Source organism: Solanum tuberosum, unplaced genomic scaffold (genome assembly GCF_000226075.1).
Source record: "Solanum tuberosum cultivar DM 1-3 516 R44 unplaced genomic scaffold, SolTub_3.0 scf00120, whole genome shotgun sequence".
Taxonomy (NCBI): domain Eukaryota; kingdom Viridiplantae; phylum Streptophyta; class Magnoliopsida; order Solanales; family Solanaceae; genus Solanum; species Solanum tuberosum.
In genome coordinates, this window is record NW_006239047.1 from 385,090 (window position 1) to 405,520 (window position 20,431).

At 33.9% G+C, this 20,431-nt stretch overlaps 1 protein-coding gene across 3 annotated transcripts; it reads right to left on the bottom strand.

Annotated features, from left to right (window-relative positions):
• Positions 1 to 9,927: 9,927 nt before the first annotated feature.
• On the bottom strand, positions 9,928 to 19,736 carry LOC102588365 (uracil-DNA glycosylase, mitochondrial). 3 transcript variants are annotated; one of them, XM_006350302.2, is made up of 8 exons: positions 19,311 to 19,734; positions 18,197 to 18,417; positions 17,228 to 17,386; positions 15,852 to 15,882; positions 13,926 to 14,061; positions 12,696 to 12,779; positions 11,133 to 11,270; positions 9,928 to 10,142 (listed from the first exon to the last, which is right to left on the bottom strand). In XM_006350302.2, exons 1-7 carry the CDS (start codon positions 19,573 to 19,575, stop codon positions 11,204 to 11,206), a joined length of 963 nt encoding a protein of 320 aa, XP_006350364.1. In that variant the 5' UTR covers positions 19,576 to 19,734; the 3' UTR covers positions 9,928 to 10,142; positions 11,133 to 11,203. The 3 variants fall into 3 exon arrangements, with proteins under 3 accessions (XP_006350364.1, XP_006350363.1, XP_015165515.1); XM_006350301.2 differs by having other exon boundaries at positions 9,928 to 10,206; XM_015310029.1 differs by lacking the exons at positions 9,928 to 10,142; positions 11,133 to 11,270 and having other exon boundaries at positions 12,695 to 12,779; positions 13,926 to 14,057; positions 19,311 to 19,736.
• Positions 19,737 to 20,431: the final 695 nt, after the last annotated feature.

Consider the following 20,431-nt stretch of genomic DNA (forward strand, 5'->3'; position numbering starts at 1 on the left):
ATCAAATTTCGAGTGAATCACACACTTTTTCTCACACTTCGGTGAATACTTACAAAAATACATTTATGAATCATACACTTCGGTGAATACTTACAAAAATATATAATAGTCAACGTAAGATTTAGCGAAAAAATGATGATCATTCCACCATTCCTTCCACAAAAAACTATCTAATTTAAAAGACTTGATTTTTTATTTTTAAAAATATTTATTGAGAAAAACTTTACAAATAAAACACTACTAAATATATATATAAGAAATAGTTTTAAATATTCATAAGTCATACCCACGAGCTGGCCTCTGAGACTCGCGGGTTGGGCCTACGAGGCTTGCGGGACAAATGAGGCTGGGCTAAAAAGCCTTGTTCCTAAATGGGCCAAAAAAATTAGGCCCAACCCCACTTAATTCAAGGGTTGGGTTGGCCAGCCTAGCGGGTCAAGCCCATTTTGACAACTCTAGTAATGGGTTACTCAGTAAGGTATGCCATTTAAATTATAATTCATTTTATTATTCGAGATGGTTCATTTGAAGCTATAAATTCTTGCAACTATTGAATTTCTTATATATCGAACTATACGAAGATCTTATAATATATTTTTTGCATAACTAGACAAACCCGGCTTTTCTTCGTTGCTATTATTATCTGGTAAACTGAGGCTAAGACTTAATTCCAAATCTTTAGACAAACTCCACTTAGACCCTGTTTGGAATGATTTATTTTAAGTGTTTTAAAGGTAAAATAATTTTTAAGCTCTTTTATAATGTTTAGGTAAAATAAACAAAATGTTTTACTCATAAAGACAAAATAAGTTATAATTTAGGATTTCTAATTTAAAAAATTATAAGCACAACCATCTATTTATTTTTATTTAATTCTTCTCCTAAACTCACACTTCTTCCTCATCATAACTTCTATTCTTAATTAGTATTAGTAATATCTATAATTCCCAAGTTTAATACATTTATAACCCCCAATTACTTAATGTTCAAGTTTATAACATCTTCAAATCACATGAAAATAATATTTTTATCCAAAAATATTTATTTTGAACTTAGTTATTCTCTACATTAATTTTGTAGTGCACCAACAAAGACTACTTTGTGTAGTTAATTTTATTTATAAGGAGGATACAAAATAAAATATATAAAATAGCGAAATCATTCGAAACTTTTCAATGAAATTATAAAAGCAAGATCATTAATAAAAGTTAGCATCAAGAATAATTTTTGAAAAACATTAAATTACGTTCGCTGGTGCACTTACTGGTGAGAAATAATCAAAACTATTATGAATTTATTTATAGATTTTTAATATAAAACATGAATCATGAAAATATAAGAAAAAATTAATAAAGAGAATTGATTTTTGACATTTTTCATAAATTAGTAAAATGTTAAAGACAAGCTAACTTGATTATTTTAAGGTGTGATGCTAATTATTGATGTTTTCTTGGTGGAATTAAATAACAAAGATGCAAAAAAAATAAAAAGAAAAGAAGGAAAATGGGAGAATCAAAAAATAATGTTGGCATGAATACAAAGAAATTTTATTAAGGATTTTTCTTTTTAAAAAAATAGACTAAAAAAAGGGAAAATAATCAAAAAGGTTAATCAAAAGGAAAAGAAAAAAAAATAATTCTTTTCAAAAAAGTAATGTTGCGGATGTTATAATTTATTTATTTTTTAAAAAAAAAGATTTAGTTTATTTTTTGTTAATTGAATTTGTAAAATTGTGAAACAACTTTTTGACTTATAAATATTTTCTATATCTAATAAATAATATACAATAAAACCTCACTAAATTAATATAGCTGAGACCATGAAATTTTATTATTTTGTAGAGGTATTATTTAATTGATAAATTAATATTTATTAATAAAGAGTGTTTTGAGATTAAACCTTGTGATGCTAGGATAATAAGAGCTTTCAAGATGTATTGTCGCAATAACTTGTATAGTAGGATATTAGAATGTCAGACCCTGAGCCTACACCCTGAACGTAACTGGCACTCGGGAACCATTATTGGTCCCCAAGCGAACCCTTGGCCTGACTCAATACTCAGCGGAAGACTTACTCAACAATATATGAACTCAAAAGTACAGGTTTCTCAAAAGTCTCAAAATAATTAACTCAAAATATTTAAAAACATTCATCTGGCCGAAAGATGCAACTCAAGTCTTGAATATTAACAATTGAAAAAGAAAAAGACTCCTCAAAACACTACTGTCTACAAAGCCTTTAATAACTATCAGGGAAGTCGGGACAAGACCCACGACCTCCTAACAAAATTGAAAGCAAATGTGTAATCCTCCGAAGAAAGGAGGCTCAACAAAGCAACTCTGGAACTACAAGTGGTATCAACGGAGTGCTTGTTGATGACCCTGGTTATCTGTATCTGCATCATGAAATATGCAGGCCAAATGGCGTTAGTACATGAAATGTACGAGCATGCAAGGGAAATTCTAAAGAACAGACATAAGCTTGAACTGATAAAAAGGAAGAACATACTTGCCTCATCTCAACTCCACTCAAGGATACTCAAAGATACTCAAAATCAGAAATACTCAACTCAGTTCAATATAAAAGCAACAATAGATATGCATTATAAAGAAAGCTTTTAAAACAGTAGATAATAACTTTATGTATTTAAAACTATAATAATAACTCTTACTCTTATTTGGGAGATTCTCTAACAGACAACCATCACTATGAGCTATGTGATGATACATCGTCTCACCCACGCTGTCAGAATTGTCTTATACCTTGCCGGAGTATAACACATCCTCAACTAAGTGAATCAACTAAGCTATTCTTAAAAGCAATAAGAAATCATCTAAAAAGTATGACCATTTACCCATGTTGGCATACATGGTTTATAAGGACTTTGAATTGTCTGAACTCGTCCCCATATCGATGTTCAATACTACTCTCAATAATATAACCCATGGTCATATGTTCAAAAACATTTCCTCATCCTTAGTTTGAGGATTATTACTCAAAAGGTCTTCTTGAAAGAGATAGTGCTCAAAACTTCTCATTAACTTATTTGGAAATCAAAGTTTCCTCTTATTTTAAAGGTAAAAACATTTACTTTTGGGAATACTTAGTTCCCTTATATTCATTTTAAAAACATGAATTCAACTTTCCTTATCCTCATCCTCATACTCAAGTAATCAAGTCTTAAATCGAGTTTTCAAAGTTTGCAAAAGACTTATCAAACGACTCGAAGAACTCCCTCGAACTTTATCTTTAACTCTATCTTGAATTTGTAATGTGAATTCAAGAATTATGATTTTGATATATAGGATTTCTCATTAATTAGATGTAGTTTGGATAGTTAAAATCAGGAAGAGAGCGAAGATACGTTTTAAAAGAACTTAGACGGAACGAACGACGGAAAATGAACGGGGGCAGGCGACCTTGACGCAATCCTGGCGCAGGGCTCTAGCCCCACATCAACTGCAGCCCATTTATGGCACACTGCAGGCGTGGCGCGCCAGCCCTCCTGAAGCATACGTGGCGCGTCGCACCACCCCCTCCCCAAAATGTTCTGACGAATTTTTCTTCTCGATTTTTTACCCTTATTCACCTAGAATCGATTGATTTCTTCCAAACCCTCTTAGATTCGTATACCTAACATAAGTCAACGAAAACCTACTCAAATCTCCTCAAGAATAACCCTCGCCTCAAGAACTCATCAAACTCCAATAATAAAGATTGAAGAACAAAACTTCAAGAAAACTCATCAAGAACCTCATTACATGGATATTCATGCACGAAATTTAATCAAGAAACTCATGATTGACGTGAGGGTGAACGAACCCATCACTATGAAAGCTTACATAACTTGAAAGAATCAAATTCTTGGTGAAAATCCTGAAAGCTCGCAAAAAATTTGAACATTTGAAGCTTTTCTCCGTTTTCTCCTCTTGAACTCCTCTCAAGAACCCTAAGTGTGTTTTAGAAACGACTAAAACTGATTCCAATCAGTTTTGATCCCTAAAATATTAACAAAAACGAGCTAGGCTAGTGGGGATAAGGAAAAAAACAAAATACCCCTCCTTAGAATGGATGAATTGCCTTAACTAGACAAGCTGCACTCAAATGAGCATATTTCCTTCATCCGAACTCGAAATTTAGCAAACTCGGCAGCATTGGAAATATGACTCAAATATATTATATTTGATATCTCATGATCCACCTAACTCATTCTTTACTAAAAGTTATGATTGTTTGAAGTTGACCAAAAATTCACAATTGAAGTCTAACTTGCACAAATCTCAAATTAGCTCATTCCAATTTAGTTCCTTCTAAAATTAGCTCTTTCTAAGACCGAGGTGTTACAATATTACCCCTTGGGAACATTCGTCCTCCAATGAGATCACTCTAAATAGAACTAAGGGTGGCAACATCTAACACCCAACTCAAACACCTAACATGCAATTCAACACAACATAGCATATCAATTTAAAGAGTGTTTTACAAAATGTCATTACCTTGGTCTGGAATTTCTCCGGAAGAAAAGAGATGTGGGTATCTATTCTTCATATCCTTCTCAGCCTCCCAAGTAGCTTTCTCAACAAACTGATTCCTCCATTAGACCTTGACTGATGCAACCTTTTTGGTTCTCAACTTGCGAATCTGACGATCAAGTATCTTGACGGGTATCTCCTCATAAGATAGGTTGTCCTTAATACCAATATTCTCGGTAGGTAATATAAGTGAAGGATCGCCCATACACTTCTTCAACATAGAAATGTGAAACATCGGATGGGCTGCTACTAACTCTGGCGGTAGTTCTAACTCATAAGCTACATTGTCAATTCTCTTGGATATTCTGTAAGGAAAAATATATCGGGACTAAGCTTCCCCCGTCTTACCAAATCTCATAACACCCCTCATGGGTGAAACGTTCAAGTACACCCAATCATCCACCTCAAACTCCAGTCTCTTCTCCTAACATCTGTATAGGATTTCTGGCAACTTTGTGTTGTTTTGAACCTCTCTTGGATGATCTTTAATTTCTCCATAGCTTGATGAACCAATTTTGGTCCTATCAACCCAGCTTCGCCAACCTCAAACCATCCAATAGGAGATCTACATCTTTTCCCATTAAGAGCCTCATAGAGAACCATTTGGATGATTGAGTGATAACTGTTGTTGTAAACAAACTATATTAGAGGTAAGTGATCATCCCAATTACCCTTGAAATCGATCACACACACCCTCAACATATCTTCTAAAGTCTGAATCATGCGTTTTGCTTGACCATCAGTCTGAGGAAGGAAAACAATGCTTAAATCTACCTCAAACCCAAACCTTTCTGGAAAGATTTCAAAAATTTTGCGGTGAATTTCGCACCTCTATCTCAAATGATGGACACCGGAACTCCATGAAGTCTGACTATCTCTTGAATATATAATCTGGCATAATCTTCTACTGAATAGGTAGTCTTTACCGGTAAGAAATGGATTAATTTAATCATCCGATCTACAATCACCCAAATCGAATCATGTTGCTTACGAGATCACGACAAACCAGTAATAAAATCCATGTTGATCATCTCCCACTTCCATTCTGGAAGATCTATGTTCTGAGCAATACCACCAGGCCTCTGGTGCTCTACCTTGACTTGTTGGCAATTGAGGAACTTAGCAACAAACTCTGCAATACATATCTTCATAATACTCTACCAATAGACTTCTCTCAAGTTACGATACATCTTTGTTGAACCAGGATGGATCAAATATCTGGAGCTATGAGCTTTCTCTATGATCCTCTCTTGAAGTTCATCCACATTTGGTACACACAATCTACCTTGATACCTCAATACACCATCTCCCCATTGTTCAAAAGCCATCACTTTCTACTTATGAACATTCGCCTTCAATTCAAGAAAAGCGGGGTCTTGGTCTTGTTTCTCTTTCACTTCGGACACTAGTGATGATTCAGCCCCATTCATCACCACCACTCCACCTTCATTGGAATTCAATAATGGAATTTTCTAATAATGCATCATAGCCCTCTGAAGATAAGACACAGACATCTCTGCACTAATCCACAAAACTCTATTAAACATTTGCTCTCATATCAATGATACTGACAAATCTAGAGCTCTGACATCAATCTGTCATGATGACAACTACTACATTCCATCAGTAGGTAAGTCAACCCATAGCCTGGAACCAGTAGTAACGAGCTATCACAAGGAAGGAAACATAATGGGAACGGGGAACAATATCAAAATAGAAGAAGGAAAATAAAAATAAAAAAAAAAAAATATATATAACAACCCCAAGACTTGGCATCATTCGATAGTCGAGTTTTTTACTTTTTGTTATTTGCTATCTTTGCTACTATTACTTTTTGTTTTTGTTCTGTTTCCTTTTGTCCAATTTGTGTTTTGCCAAAGGATGCTTCTACCCATGGCTTAGAAGTTTCTTTTCTACTATGTTTGTTATCTTCTTGGAGTTTTTCCACCTTCGTTTTTGCATCTTGTTTCTTTTCACCTGTTAAATCTACTAAGGGCTCAAATTTTTAGGTATTTCCTATCGCTTTGTCTCCTTTAATATCTATGCCTTATTAGTTTGATCTTGTTGAATGTCCTCCTCTTTTTGATTATTTACAGATTGTTTGCCTTTGTTTTTTTTGTGTTGTACGACGTTCTAGTTTTGTTGAATTAGCTTTCCGTTCTTATAGACTCTATTTGTGTTAGATAGGTTTTCTTCTTGCTTTTCTTTTGTCTCCTCCTCTTTAGCTTTTCCTTTGTCAATAGCCCTTTTTTCTTCTTGTTTCTCCTCTTTCTTTGGTCTATGTTTTGGATAGAGCACCCAAAATCCTTGTACATCATGTCCTTGAAGACTATAGTGTGTAATATTTTGGCAGATAATCGTATTGAATTGTTTTCCATTTAGATCTTACTGTGCCTGTCTCTTCATCTACACAGTTTATCTGAATCCTCTTTGGTAACTCTTTTAACGGGTCAATTTCCACCTTGACTCTAACACAACTAGGTCTAGTTTGGTTATTCATGAATTTGTCAATCACCAAAGGCTTTCCAAGTGCAGCTGCCATAGAAAATAATAATTCTTTGTCAAACAAATTTCTTGAGAGTTCAGGGAAAGACTTGTTTCCACTTCTGGGTTAAACCATGGGTCTCACTTCAAGAAGCTCAAGGGCTAATACCGATTCTTAACTCGAAGCTCCCAAGCTTTGGACATTAGTGTCGCATAATCCTCGAGTAAGGAAAGTTTAATCAATGTGTCTTTCCTTTATCTAAGGTGTTTCTTAAGAAAATAACACAAAATATGAAATGGTGATGACACTAAAATATTCAACAAAAAATAATAATGATATCGCATAAAACAAATATTGCAAATGAATAAGTCATTATGGAAAGAGATAAGCGTCGAAAACACACCTAAATTATCTCCTTTTTTTGAGTTTCATACCCAAACTATAGGAAGTGTGAATTTCATATCTAAACTATCACTTATTAGTTTGACAACTGCATCTCTCTATTATTACGCTTGATTCATGATGTGTGTACTACACTCTCATTTTATTTAAAAGAGTTTGTCACATTACACTCTACATGGACAAAAAATTCTATCTTGACAAAAGTTAAACAAATTAATAGTATTAGTTAAAATTAAATACTAAAGAACTATTATCCCAAAAAAAAAAAATTTTTTGTTAAAATAAAATATAAAATATTTTTCTTACCCCACTTCACCACTTCCTCTCATCGTACTCCCCCCCCCCCCCCCCCTCAAATAATAATTAAGATATTATTATGTTTTTAAAAATAATTCCTCCACACTTAACTCTACACTTATAAAAAAAAAAATCTCATTTTGTGTTAGATATATACATATATATTTTTTTAATTATTTTTTACTTGCCATAAGATTTTTTTAAATAAATAATTTTTTTACTTATGTTATATTCGGTATGCAAAAATAAAAAAGAGATTTTCCTAAAAATATAGTGGGTGGTTTGGGGTTGGGGAGGAGGTGAAGTATAAATTTTTTTAAAATATTTTATAAAAGAAATAAAAAAAATAAAAGCACGGAGAGATTGTCGCAGGGCGGAGAGGGGGAGGAGGAGGTGGTAGAGTGGGTAAGAAAAATAAATTTTATTTTTTAAATTTTTTTTAGGGATAGTAATACTTTAACCTTTAATCAATACTAATAGTTTATTATTTAAGTTTTGCCAAGGTAGAATATTTTATCGATGTGGAATGTCATGTGGCAAGGTTTGAAAAAATAAAAGATAGTGTATTACACACACTATTGAGGTATGTTTCTCAAACTAATAAGTACTAGTTTAGATACGAAACTCACACTCCCAATAGTTTAGGTATGAAACTCAAAAAATGAGATAGTTTAGGTGTGTTTTTTATGCTTATCTCTAGTGAAAATTATCATAATCTAAAAGTACTAAACCATGCTAAAATAAGTCTAATAAGTATTAATTACATGATTAAACATAAAAGAAAAATTAAAATTAGGTTATGTATTTTAAATGTCTAAATCAATGTAAAACTAAAAAAACAAATATTTAACATTATTATCATGTTTAGTGTTGAATTAATTTATTTTTTTAGCATAAGTATTGATTTGATTTTGATTTGAGCTTTATTAGAGTTACTAACATCTATACACTATAACTTTTATTGGACCATTCACAATTCTAAGTCTCAAAAAATTGACATAATATGTTAAAATATAACATTTATGAAAAATTATATCAAAATAAATACTTCTACGTATAAAAAAAATTTAAAAGTTATATATATAATGTGGGGTTGGTTTGATTTTAGGTTCACTCTTTTTAGTTAAAACCAAATCAATCCAAGTATAGACGAATTCTTTTTCAATACCAACCCAACTCAAACCAAACTATTAGTCAAATTTTTTTTCCTGATTTGACTCAGTTTGTGGTTTGATTTAATTTTCGATTTAATTTTGTACGCCCTATTATGAGGGATGGAGGTTAAAACATAAAATTTGATCCTTTTATTTCAGATTATGTCACAGACCAAATAGGGACAAATCAAAGCATCGAACTAGAAAATAAGCTACCATCCGTGTGAACGACGTGTGCTACCATCCGCGTGAACGACGTGTGCTACCATCCGCGTGAACAACTTATGCTACCAATTTATACCAAAGTACTAGACATCTTCACTACTTATGCATAAATCAGAGGAAAATAGAAAATTCCATAACTTAATCGAATTTAGATAGAAGGGGATAATATCTACTCTACTGAAACTAAAACATGTTAAGATTTTGAAGTTGAGGAATGGTAGAAACAAAAAAACAAAAAAACAAAAAAAAAAAAACTTGCTAATTTAAACCTTTGACTTCCAACTATTGAAGGAAATAAAACATCTAAGAAGCAACAAACTGCTAATCTGCATAACTAGTAACCTTAATTGTTGAATCTAACGCACAAGCTAATCTAAAGCCTATTCAAAACTTAATACATGAAGGGAATACAAATTATAAAACAACATACTTTTATGATGCCAAAGAGTCTATACAACGTCAAGTTTCGAACATATATCTGAAGCCGCGATATGAACAAGAATCAGATTTTTTAACATAGCACAACAAACAATTCTAGGTAATAATATGAACAACAACAAACACCAAAGAGAAACAAGTTAATACAAACACCGAACTAAGACGAGCAGTAAAGATTACCTGCATACTCGATCACTACTTTTCTAATATTAGTAACTTCTTTTAACCTTTCACAAGTTGATTTTTAACCAAAACAAAATGAGACATATTCCAGTACACCTCTAAAGCAGAAAATTAAACGAAAGGTGAAAACATTCATATTTTACGTTTTATTGTTAATTCAAATACAAATATATAAAAGGAAGTACAAGGATCAAGGTGTTGAAAAGAGTACCGAGTGAATCCATTTTACATTAGAATGAGAAATCACGATTTAGTTTAAGTTTTCAATAACTAAAGATATATGTTCCAATAACTAGAAAGCAGTAGTATATATGCATACTATTACAAAATAACAGGAAGCCAAGTAAAACCCTTCACAGGAGAATGGACAAATAGGAACAAGCAGCAAAACCTTATCCAAATTTCCATTTACCGCAAGACGCCTCCCTGAAATGAAGGATGCAGCAATGAATTAAGCTTCTTTGTTCAGTAGTCAGCAAGTTTTAGTAACCTAATAAAGCAGCAGATGCAAAAGAAAAAATCCCACTATATAAAAAAACACAAAGTCCTTGAAAATTAAACAAGATTTGTTTACCTTTATATGATTGTTTTGATAACTTTCATCAATTTATACGTCTTGTAACCCAATAAGATTTTTACTATATCCAAAACAAACATTCTGGACATCCACACTATTTTCCTTGATCTCAGTGCTGAACATGTATGCGGTGTGACTCGTGCAGATCACTAAAATAGTCACTACTAACACCACACTGAACTTAAAAAATAAAGCTTTTCTTGTTCAACTTATGGATAAACCTTCACAAAAATAGAAGCATTGCCAAATCGTTATTCCACTTCACAGGATCATTATTTTTTAGGTAAAGACATAAGATCACTTGATAGATTGCTAAAAGGATGCCAACCAAAAACATGCACTAAATGAGAGATGATTATGAAAGAAGTAATTAGCTACTTCATCCCAAAAGAGAAAAACAAGAGTAATGAGCTACAAAGCTGCAGTTCTCAAGTGTTAGGAATTTGCTTTTTCAACTGCACTTTTACTTTTACTGCATTATATTAGATAAGACTTAGTCAATTAGTTGTTAGCCATCTATTCCTATTATTTAGGAGTAAGTTAGTGAGTTAGGAATATGCTAGTAGTGGGTTTACTGCTTTCTGTTTTTTATTCCAGTCTTATAAATGAAATCTGAAGACATCAATAAATATGTTCTTCTACCAATATTCTTCTTGACTTCTCTGCTTTCTAAAACTCATACTACTAAAATTTACCAACATTAAGCAATTATCCACTGCCAAGAAGGTGGATTGTGAACAAGCAGTTGCCAGCCATAGCTACTAGCCTACTATGTACGTTAAGATATCAGATGATAATTATTTTCAAGTGAACCTGGTAAAGCAATGAAATCTACATACCTAGATGAATCACTTCTTAATGGCAAATCCCTGTAGCACTAGCATTCCAAAAGTGATGGTTGAGAAGCAGCTTATAGTTGCCATTCAATGGGAGGCATTCCCATCTTTTCCAAAAGTTGGTTTGTCTGTGAAAAATGCCTGCACAAGTAATCACCAGTTGAAGGCAAGAAAAACAGTTTAATACCAACTTCCTAGTCAATTCAAGCATGAAACGTGATAATGTAAACAGAAAACACTGTCATTTTAAAAAAATTGCAGAAATCTCATGTTAGAAGGTGGCATCAACTCAAGCACGAGTAAATGGCTGGATGTTGGCCACTGTGACACCATATCCCACTGCATTCTAGCAAAAGAAATTTCATCCAATCACACTACTATTTCTGGGCATCATGTGAGCAACCTGCTCCATGCAAACAAGATTAAAGGTGTCAAATGGGTGGATTGGGCTGAATTTGTGCGGGTTAAAATGGGCTGAGTCAATAAATGGCTGGTTTATTGACCTGCCCTAAAGTTGTTTGGGCTGAAATGGGATAAAATGGTCATAACCCTTCCCGCCAAATTCTTACTACGTTTTAATTTTTTTATTTGTTGTTATATAATTTTTTTAGTACCTAATAGAACCCTTTTTTTCTTTATTATGACTAATATGACATATCAAATAAAAAATGTCCTTTCACAAATATGTGACAAAATTTTCATGTGCCAATTTGGGCTATGTATCAACCCATTTTTGATGAGTTGAACTAATAAATGGGCAGGTCAATGACCAACCCAAATTTGGGTGGGTCATGTTTACATGGGATAATTTTGACACCCCAAAACAAGACCAAGAAAAAGAAAATCATTTTACACAGGAAGAGTTGTGATCATAAGCTGATCCAGAAATTTTTTATTTTTCTTGCTCAACACAGAAAACGATTGAAAGAGAGGAAATGGGAGAAGACAATCACGATGCAGACACATCCATGGTTCACAATGGAAACAACCTAGTTTTCAAATTCATTGTTATATTGGCTCCCGTTTGTTCCTTTAGCAGGTGGGAGAGCAGAGAACTTGTGACTTCAGAGGAAACCAGGCCCTTGAAACAAATAAAAAAGGCTAATTGGTTGCTCGTATGCATTAGTCATGTTGTGCATGCCTCCCCTTCCATGAACATATTTATTACTCCCTCCGACCCATTTTATGTGGCACCGTTGGACTTGACGCGGTGTTTAAGAAAAAAAGGAAGACTTCTGAAACTTTTGGTCTAAAACAATCCTTAGATATTTGAGTGACTATAAATCACTTCATTAATGGTAAAAGGGAAATTTGAAAGTTAAATTGTTTCTCATTATAGTAAGGTGACTTTCTTTTTGGGACGGACTAATAAGGGAAATGTGCCACATAAAATGGGACGGAGGGAGTATTATATAACACAATCCATAAAAGTAAATAGGGAAAATAATATATTTAATGCAATATAACAACTAAACTCGTATACTATAACTACAGCACTATAATTATAAAGCACGAAATGCTTAAGAGAATTTCAGTTGAAATGAGTCTGTTGTCAAGGGAACACACCGACATCCAAAGAAACCTCTGTTTGCAGACAATCCAGAAGGGTGTGCAGATTTGAGAATATGGTGCTTTGTTTCATCAACTAACCTGTAAAACAAAAGGGTTAATTGGGAGGGAAAAGGAATAGTTCCTGTTTGAACCTCGTCTGCACAATATTGAATCAATTTCAAGAAAGTAGAGCTGAATAACGCAATCTCATTCCCAGTGTTTTTACAGTTAAATTTGATCTTTTTATAGAAATAAAAAATCTTCTATGGAATCTTTCCTTAGACATCCAAAGCAATTACCTAAATCGTAAACTTTAACCTCTTCAGAATATTGGAGAATCTATATCTAGCATCTAAAGTTGTACCAAGGATAACTCACTGGGATGTTGCTGTAACTAGCTGCAGGTATTGCTATTTATTTCTAAGCGAAGGAAACGAAAAATCAGAAAGTACTGTAGGGAGCGAATAGGTCTGACAATCCTGTGTTGATGGGGTAACTGTTGCTCTCAGAAAAAGATTAAACAGAATTGCTGCAACTCAAGTAGAATAAGGATGACCAACTATTTTTCCAAAATTACGAGCATGTAAGAAGAAAAATATAGTAGTTTACTTTACAAATAAAATATGTTTCTTTTATCTTCAAAAAGTAATGACTTGAAAAAAGAACACCAGTTCAAATGATATTCTGGTGGACCTTGTCTGTAGGGTGTCTTATGCAGCTTTCACTATAGATAGCATACTATGTTTAATATAAAAAACTCAAACTTGGGAAAATACTGGTGAGAAAAAATATTCAGTGAAATATTTGAGATGCCATCACTTTAAGTACACATAACAAGTCCGACACAAAAAGTGCAAACTTATAAAAGAAATCCTTGGCAACAGTAGTTTTGATAACAAATCTTGAGTGAAGAAGTCATAAAACTTCTATAGTCAAATGAAATGGCTCTCATAAAGTATCAGCAAGAAGCTGAAGATGGAAGCAAAGCAGAGAATTTCATTCATAGGAAATTTAACCAGAAATCTACTACTGGACATTCAAAAAATGTTACCACATCATCCCCTATCTTCGAACTTTCACCCATTGAACACTTAAACTTGCAGGTATAATTCCAACAAGGGCAAAGGTAACAAGTGATGCCCATAAAATAACTAAGTCGTCTTCAGACTAACTATTATAAAGCCGGGATTCCCAATCAGATATTAACAAACTAAATAGAGTATTTGCAGCCCTGTAATGAATCACCTGGCTTTTGCTTGGGCATAGTTTCCCCACAGAATGAAAACAACTCCTTCTTTCTTCTGAGAAATTGTTTTGATGATAGCATCTGTAAATTGCTCCCAGCCTTTATTTGCATGTGAATTTGCCTGATGATGCCTGACTGAGAGTATATCAGTGAAAAGAGAAGGCTCAAAATGCTATTAAATTGTAGAAGATAAGAAGAAGTGTCATTCCATCTCTTCAATGAAAAAGAAAAGCAAATAATACCATAAAGCATTCGAGAACAAATGAGAAGGAGTGTCTTCTTCAAAACAGGGGGGTAACATTCCACCGTATATCCTCAGAAGTTTAAAAAGGACAGACACACAATATCCGAACAGCAGATCTTAATTTTTCAAAAGATCAAAATGTAGCTGACAACACTAACTTGTGAATTAAGGTAGATAGAGAAATAGAAGAGACAAATATTCTCAACTATTAATAATTGGATAGGAAATCAAACTATGATGCAAGGTTTTCGTTCTGGTTCTTTCTTCTTTTTTTTGGAACAGCAACTCTGGTGCAAGTGTTTTGCCCATATTATGTCAACCATCTGTATACATATACTAATAGAAACCTATTTGTATAATTGTGTACTTACTATTGACAGCAATCTCACAAGATTTTCCCACATTCTTTTACCTTGGATTTTAGCTTCTTTGATCTTTCTGCCTAAGCCGGTCCCACAAGTTGTTTTTGTATGTTTAGATGAATGGCTGAACTTAACATTTTCCCTGGAAGGCAAAACGATTAAATGTTGCACAGTCGGCCTAGATCAAGTCTACGGTACACCCCACTTAACCTAGGCAGCACTTATAATGCTATGCTTTGCTAATGAGTACTAAGCTCAGTATTATTGACAAAATAGACCTATAGGAAATTGTTGACTCGGTTAAGTCAAGAACAAAGAAGCTATTAGCTAAGAAGACAAGAGAATGCTGGAAATTTCGTTGTATTGCTGATAACAGAAATATACACTATTAAAATGACCTAAGCTTGTCTAATTACAAATGATGAGCTAAACCCCTATTCATACAAGTACAAAGGTGATTGGTTGATATTAAATAAAGGTGGTTGGCAACTACTAGCAAGATCTCCTTGCATGCTGCTCTCTAAAGCTTCACTCACTTGTAGCATAATACATCGTAAGATACTGGTTGTTGGTCGCTGAAGGCACACTACTACAGTCGTTATTTGTGGGCACTGCATGTGCATTGGCCACTAACAAGTGGGCCAATGTAGGGGCAAGAGTAATTGTAAGTTAGTGCAGCCATGGCCAAGGCACTCTATAGTACATGGCATTTAACAGCTTCCGATAGTATTATGGAGTACCATCAACATCATGGGATAGGACTAGAAAGCAACAATATGGACGCAAGTTCTATATGATAGGTTTCATGTCAGTAAATCTTTATGTTTCAGTCATGTGTATGCAATCCAAAAATTAGGAAATAAAAGTGAAGCATACAGAAAGTCTGAAATATGACAGATATGATGTCTAACAATAAGATTACAAAATACAGCAAATTTCACATCGCAGGAGATACCTTGGTACATTAAGAAACTTGTCAGATGCCTTCAAATTCAAACCTTGAACAAACATCTAGATACATTGAGATTGGTTCAGAATCACTCCTCTCTACCGACTTAATGATGAGTTTCTCTTTTTTTTTTTACCTAAATCGAATTCTCAGATCTTATAAACAAACACACCTTAATTGATTTATGTAGAGAGGAAGAGAGAGAGAGAGATACAGAGATATTCTTTCAGTCAGTATCTCCTTATTAATCTTCACAAGCACATCTGTGGCAATAGCAATAATATCGCCCTAAAAAGCATATGAGAATAAACGAATCCAAAAGGAATGTGTCCAGACCAAATATTTAAAACCATTGAAGACACAAATTCACCTGTTAGAACAGCATTGAGAAGCAGAACGCCCTGTAAAGCAATGTGGTGTATGTCAGACAATTACTTAAAGGAAGAAAAATGAAGTCTATATAAGTGTTGTCAACACTGATAAAAAAAAACGAACTTTGGGATAACTCAACCCGAAAGGTAGCGCATGAGGTGAGGATTGCCCAAGACCATATAAGAGACCTTCCCATCCCTAAATGACCGATGCAGTCAATCAACACCCCCTCACACACCTAGGCCTGGCAACGGAGTGTGGAAAATATAATATGGGGGCCCAACATCGAGTAAAAGAATTGGGATGGGTCTGGCTCCGATACCACGATAAGAAAATGAGTTTGGGCCTAACTCAACCCAAAAGCTAGCTCATTAGGTGAGGATTGCCCAAGCCCATGTAAAGAGATCTTTCCATCCCTAAATGACCTATGTTGGAACTCAACAAACACAACTTATAAAGAGGAGTACCTCAAGGTTTACAAAGTTATTTTTTGCTGATGTGAAAGCATCGTTTCATTTAACAGAAATTCCACATTGAACCATGAACTACTCTAATTTCCAGCTCAAACTAAGTACAAATCTAGGCTAGGTATGCTCTAAATAAAAACCTTCTTACATTAACAAGAAACAAGCATGCTTTCAAGTATGCAAGTGAGCTAGTGCTACAGGGGAATGGTGTAAGTTGAGAACTTCTATGATACACATCTTTGTGCTATAGTTTAGTTCTAAATGTTCCACCAGTAGTGTACAAAAGTGGCACGTTTCAGATTTCAAACTACTTATAAAGGTATAAACTGATAGTTTACAGACTGTTACGTATTTCTATCAAATAAGCTTGCATAAATATCAACTTGGTCCAAGTCAGGATCCACCATTATTACATTAGAAACCACTGGATAACCATGTACTCAATAGTTTGCCCCAACTTCAAAAAATGATGGGCAGTTGATAAAGAAGAGAACATTGATCTGTGATTAGCTGACATTGGAATTTAAAGTTGCAATCATTTGCAGCTTGTTACATGGTCAATAATTAGGAAATGTAAAGATCTGACTAATAAGTAGCCATATAGGTTCAGTGAACAAAACTGGCATAAACATTATGCAGCCACATCTTGTTTAAATATCAAATATAGATTTCCATGAATTAAAGTGAAAGAGATCAGAAATGGATAGTAGTTTAAATGATGGTTCATGCTTCAATAGCACTTCATGTGTCAAATGTGTCACAAATGACTGCAAAAGTGAAAATTGTAAGGGTAACAAGTCATTGATTTTGACTAAATAAACTGATTTACGTAAAGCACAGTAGAATTTTTTTTTTAATATGAAACCCATATAAACTAGATAAGTTCCACCAAGAAGTTCAGAAGCACCTGCACAGCCCATTGTTCCAGATTTCCATGAAGTGGTATTGAACAGCCCAAATCTTGCTTAAGTTCTTTATATATATTCATCAGACTAGAAGGGACTTTCACACCCTTAGGCACCGAGAAAGAGAGTCCCATTGCCTGACCTGGTCCATGATATGGATCCTGAAATCACATTGAAAAAGGATGATGCATCTGTAAGTTAGAAAAATGCTTCCAGCAAAGGCTAAAATATTTCCAAAAAGTGTAGCTTCATTACCAAATTCCTAAAAGGTCGTTGGTAGATCGTAAAAGAATAATGCTAAATGAAGTGTATTAGTAATGCTTGTATTAATTATACATAAATTATTTTTTATGCATTGTTTGGTTTGGTGTATTAAGAATAGCATGCATTGCATAAAAATATTTATTTACAAATATATCCTTCACAATTATGGCAGAAAAGATGTAAAAAAGATTATGAGGGGCAATGGGCTCTTTAACCATGCTAATGTAACCTAAAAATCCATGGTATTAGTAATACACACGTTAATACATAATAGAGTGTTGAAAAAAATGTACCAAACAAGGTATTACTAATACACAGAGTTAATGCATGCATTATTTTTGCTAATACACCAAACGACCCCTAAAGGTGATATCTGAGATGAATAAATACCAGATTGCTCCAGTAAGGAAGATGTCAAAAGAGAAGCAAAGCAACTTGTGTATTTTATTTTAAAAGAGAAATTTGGTTTTTATATTTTAGATGGTTGCATTTCAAAACTAACTTATTAACACAGGTGCACATCCTGCATAAATATTTTAAAGAAACTAATTATCACAGGTGCACATACTGCGTAATATTTTACTGTCTCCTTTTTGGGTAAGGTTGTAAAGTTTTCAATACCAAAAACAATTTTATACAGGTTGTGATTCCTTGAGAACATACTGTTAGTTACATGTGAATGCTATTATAAAAACTAGAAACACTACCTGTCCAATAATGACAGCCTTTATCCTGTCAAATGAAGTAGTGTTAAGAGCATTAAAAATCAGATGTAGTGGAGGATAAATTGGGACACCACCACTAATTTCCTTTTCCACAAATTTGCACAAGTTCCCTGCATAGGGCTTCTCAAATTCCCCTGGCAATGCTTCCAACCATGTCTCCTCAATCAACAGTTCCTGTAACTTCACATATCCACCCCCTTCACCTAACAATTGGTACACAAGAGATGTTTTTTCAGTGCCTTGCAAGGAATAAGTAGTTTAACCAAAGGCTCTGTAAGTAGCAATCTTACTTTGAGTTTTGAAACTGAGGATCTACATTGCTCTTTGGCATGAAAAAATAAATATTATAAGTAGAAAACATTCAGTTTTTATACTTGAATGTGTCCGCATGAAAAGATATCAGTGTGTCCGCATCCTCTAAGAGTTCTTCTTTACACCAAAAAGATGAAATAGAAAAAAAAGTACATTTCAACTTTCTGCACATTACTATACTTGTCTAAAAATCATCTTAAATTTCTTTCCATTCAAATAGTCCAAAGCATCTGACATAATTTTTAAAATTAATCCAATTCAATAACTTTTTTTTATATCTTTTAACAACATCCAAACATTAAAGAACAACAAAAAGGATACATGTAGCACAAATTTATGTCCAAAAATCAAAACATTATAAGACACAATTTGCCACATCAATTTGCTTGTCCACTATTAATTTGGAACGATTATAACCAGAATATGTGAAAATATTTGCACAAGTCCTTAGTGGGCAAAGTAACCCCAATACATGTGCTAGTGTGTCATGGCATGAAAATGGTGGAATAGTCGAGGTGAGTGCAAGTTGTACCAACAATACCATCATCAAAAGACTATGTTGAAATATAAATTGGTCAATTTCTTATTTGAAATTTGTTTTGCTTTATACATTTTAAAAAAAAACTACTAGACGAAGCTAAAATGAGGTCCTTGAAACCTTTTGTGGTATTGAAAATGCATGGCGATCTTTTTGGATAAAAAAAAAAAAACTCAGTCGTAACACAAAGTTAAGGAACCAAAAATAATTTTGCCATAAAAGTGAAAGGAGCATTGTTTAACAGACCGTTTGCGTTTAATTTGGAGATTTTATCAGAACATAGTTTGAGGTTTCTTCTGGCCTTTGCGAGTGATCTGTTAAACTCCATTCTCGACTTTTGCTCCGGCGTAAAGGATACTACGTCTTTGGGGTCTTCGTCACAGTCTTTACGCGAAGATGAAGATGACAAGGCGCTAGAAATGAAGTTATCGGTAGAAGACACCTGTTTTAGACGCTTTGCTGCTGGTTGCTTCGATAGATCCATTAGGGTTTTGGATGAAGAAGACGCCATTTTAGTCAAAGTACTAGTAATGACCAGAGAGGAAATGGAACCCAAAATCCCCCAACTCACTCTATTATCTGGCGGGAACACAACCACAGTGCATTAAAACGGCGTTTTTAGTCCCTGTAGTATTGCCTAATTTCACTTTTTAGTCCCCGTGATATTTGACTGAACATTTAGCATTCAATTAATAGCGATTTTGATCAACTTATTAAGAAACGCTAACTTTGTGAACAGGTCATTTATTGACGGAAAAGGCAATTATGGTACTATAAGCTAAAATACTTGAAAAAAACTAATTGTACAAAATTTTAAAGTATTTCTATCGCATTCTTGCTTCATAACCATATGTTGTCTTTCTCTCTTCTTCCATTTTGATGCAAATTAATGATTTGATCCATGAATAATTGAGAGACTTTGTATGTGTTGGTTGATGATAACTTTTCTTTAGTTGTTTTTCTCTTGTGCGAGTACAGTTCTAGGACATTTAAAGTTTGCTCACTTATACCTGTTGAAAAAGAAAAAGAATGACAATGAAATTGCGTTATAAGAATGGGAGGACATGGTCTAAAAAATCCCAACCTATACCCGAAATCTCAACTACACACCAACTTCACGGGTGTCCTATCACCCCTGAACATTTTACTTCTCTATTTACTACGCAGTTGAGTGCTGCCCTGTCCACATAAACCAAATAAATTGTCCCACGTGATTGCACGGGCCGGGTGCCCCACCCACTTCAACCCCCGATTCTTGTTTTTTCTCCATTTCCCTCCTAAAAATGTAAAAGACCCAAAAATCATCATTTCTCCTTTTCATCTCCTTCTCCATTTGCATATACATTTCTGGTGATGATCGAAGGATT

Bases quoted from the DNA above. Each gene is read 5' to 3' on its own strand.
- LOC102588365 (XM_006350302.2), bottom strand. From the start codon at position 19,575: ATGGCGTCTTCTTCATCCAAAACCCTAATGGATCTATCGAAGCAACCA. The intron at 15,883-17,227 runs GTGCTTCTGAAC...ATTGCTTTACAG, and splicing joins TGGAACAATGGGCTGTGCAG to GGCGTTCTGCTTCTCAATGC. The intron at 11,271-12,695 runs GTGTGTTCCCTT...TTACTTGTGCAG, and splicing joins AGAGGTTTCTTTGGATGTCG to GCATTTTTCACAGACAAACC.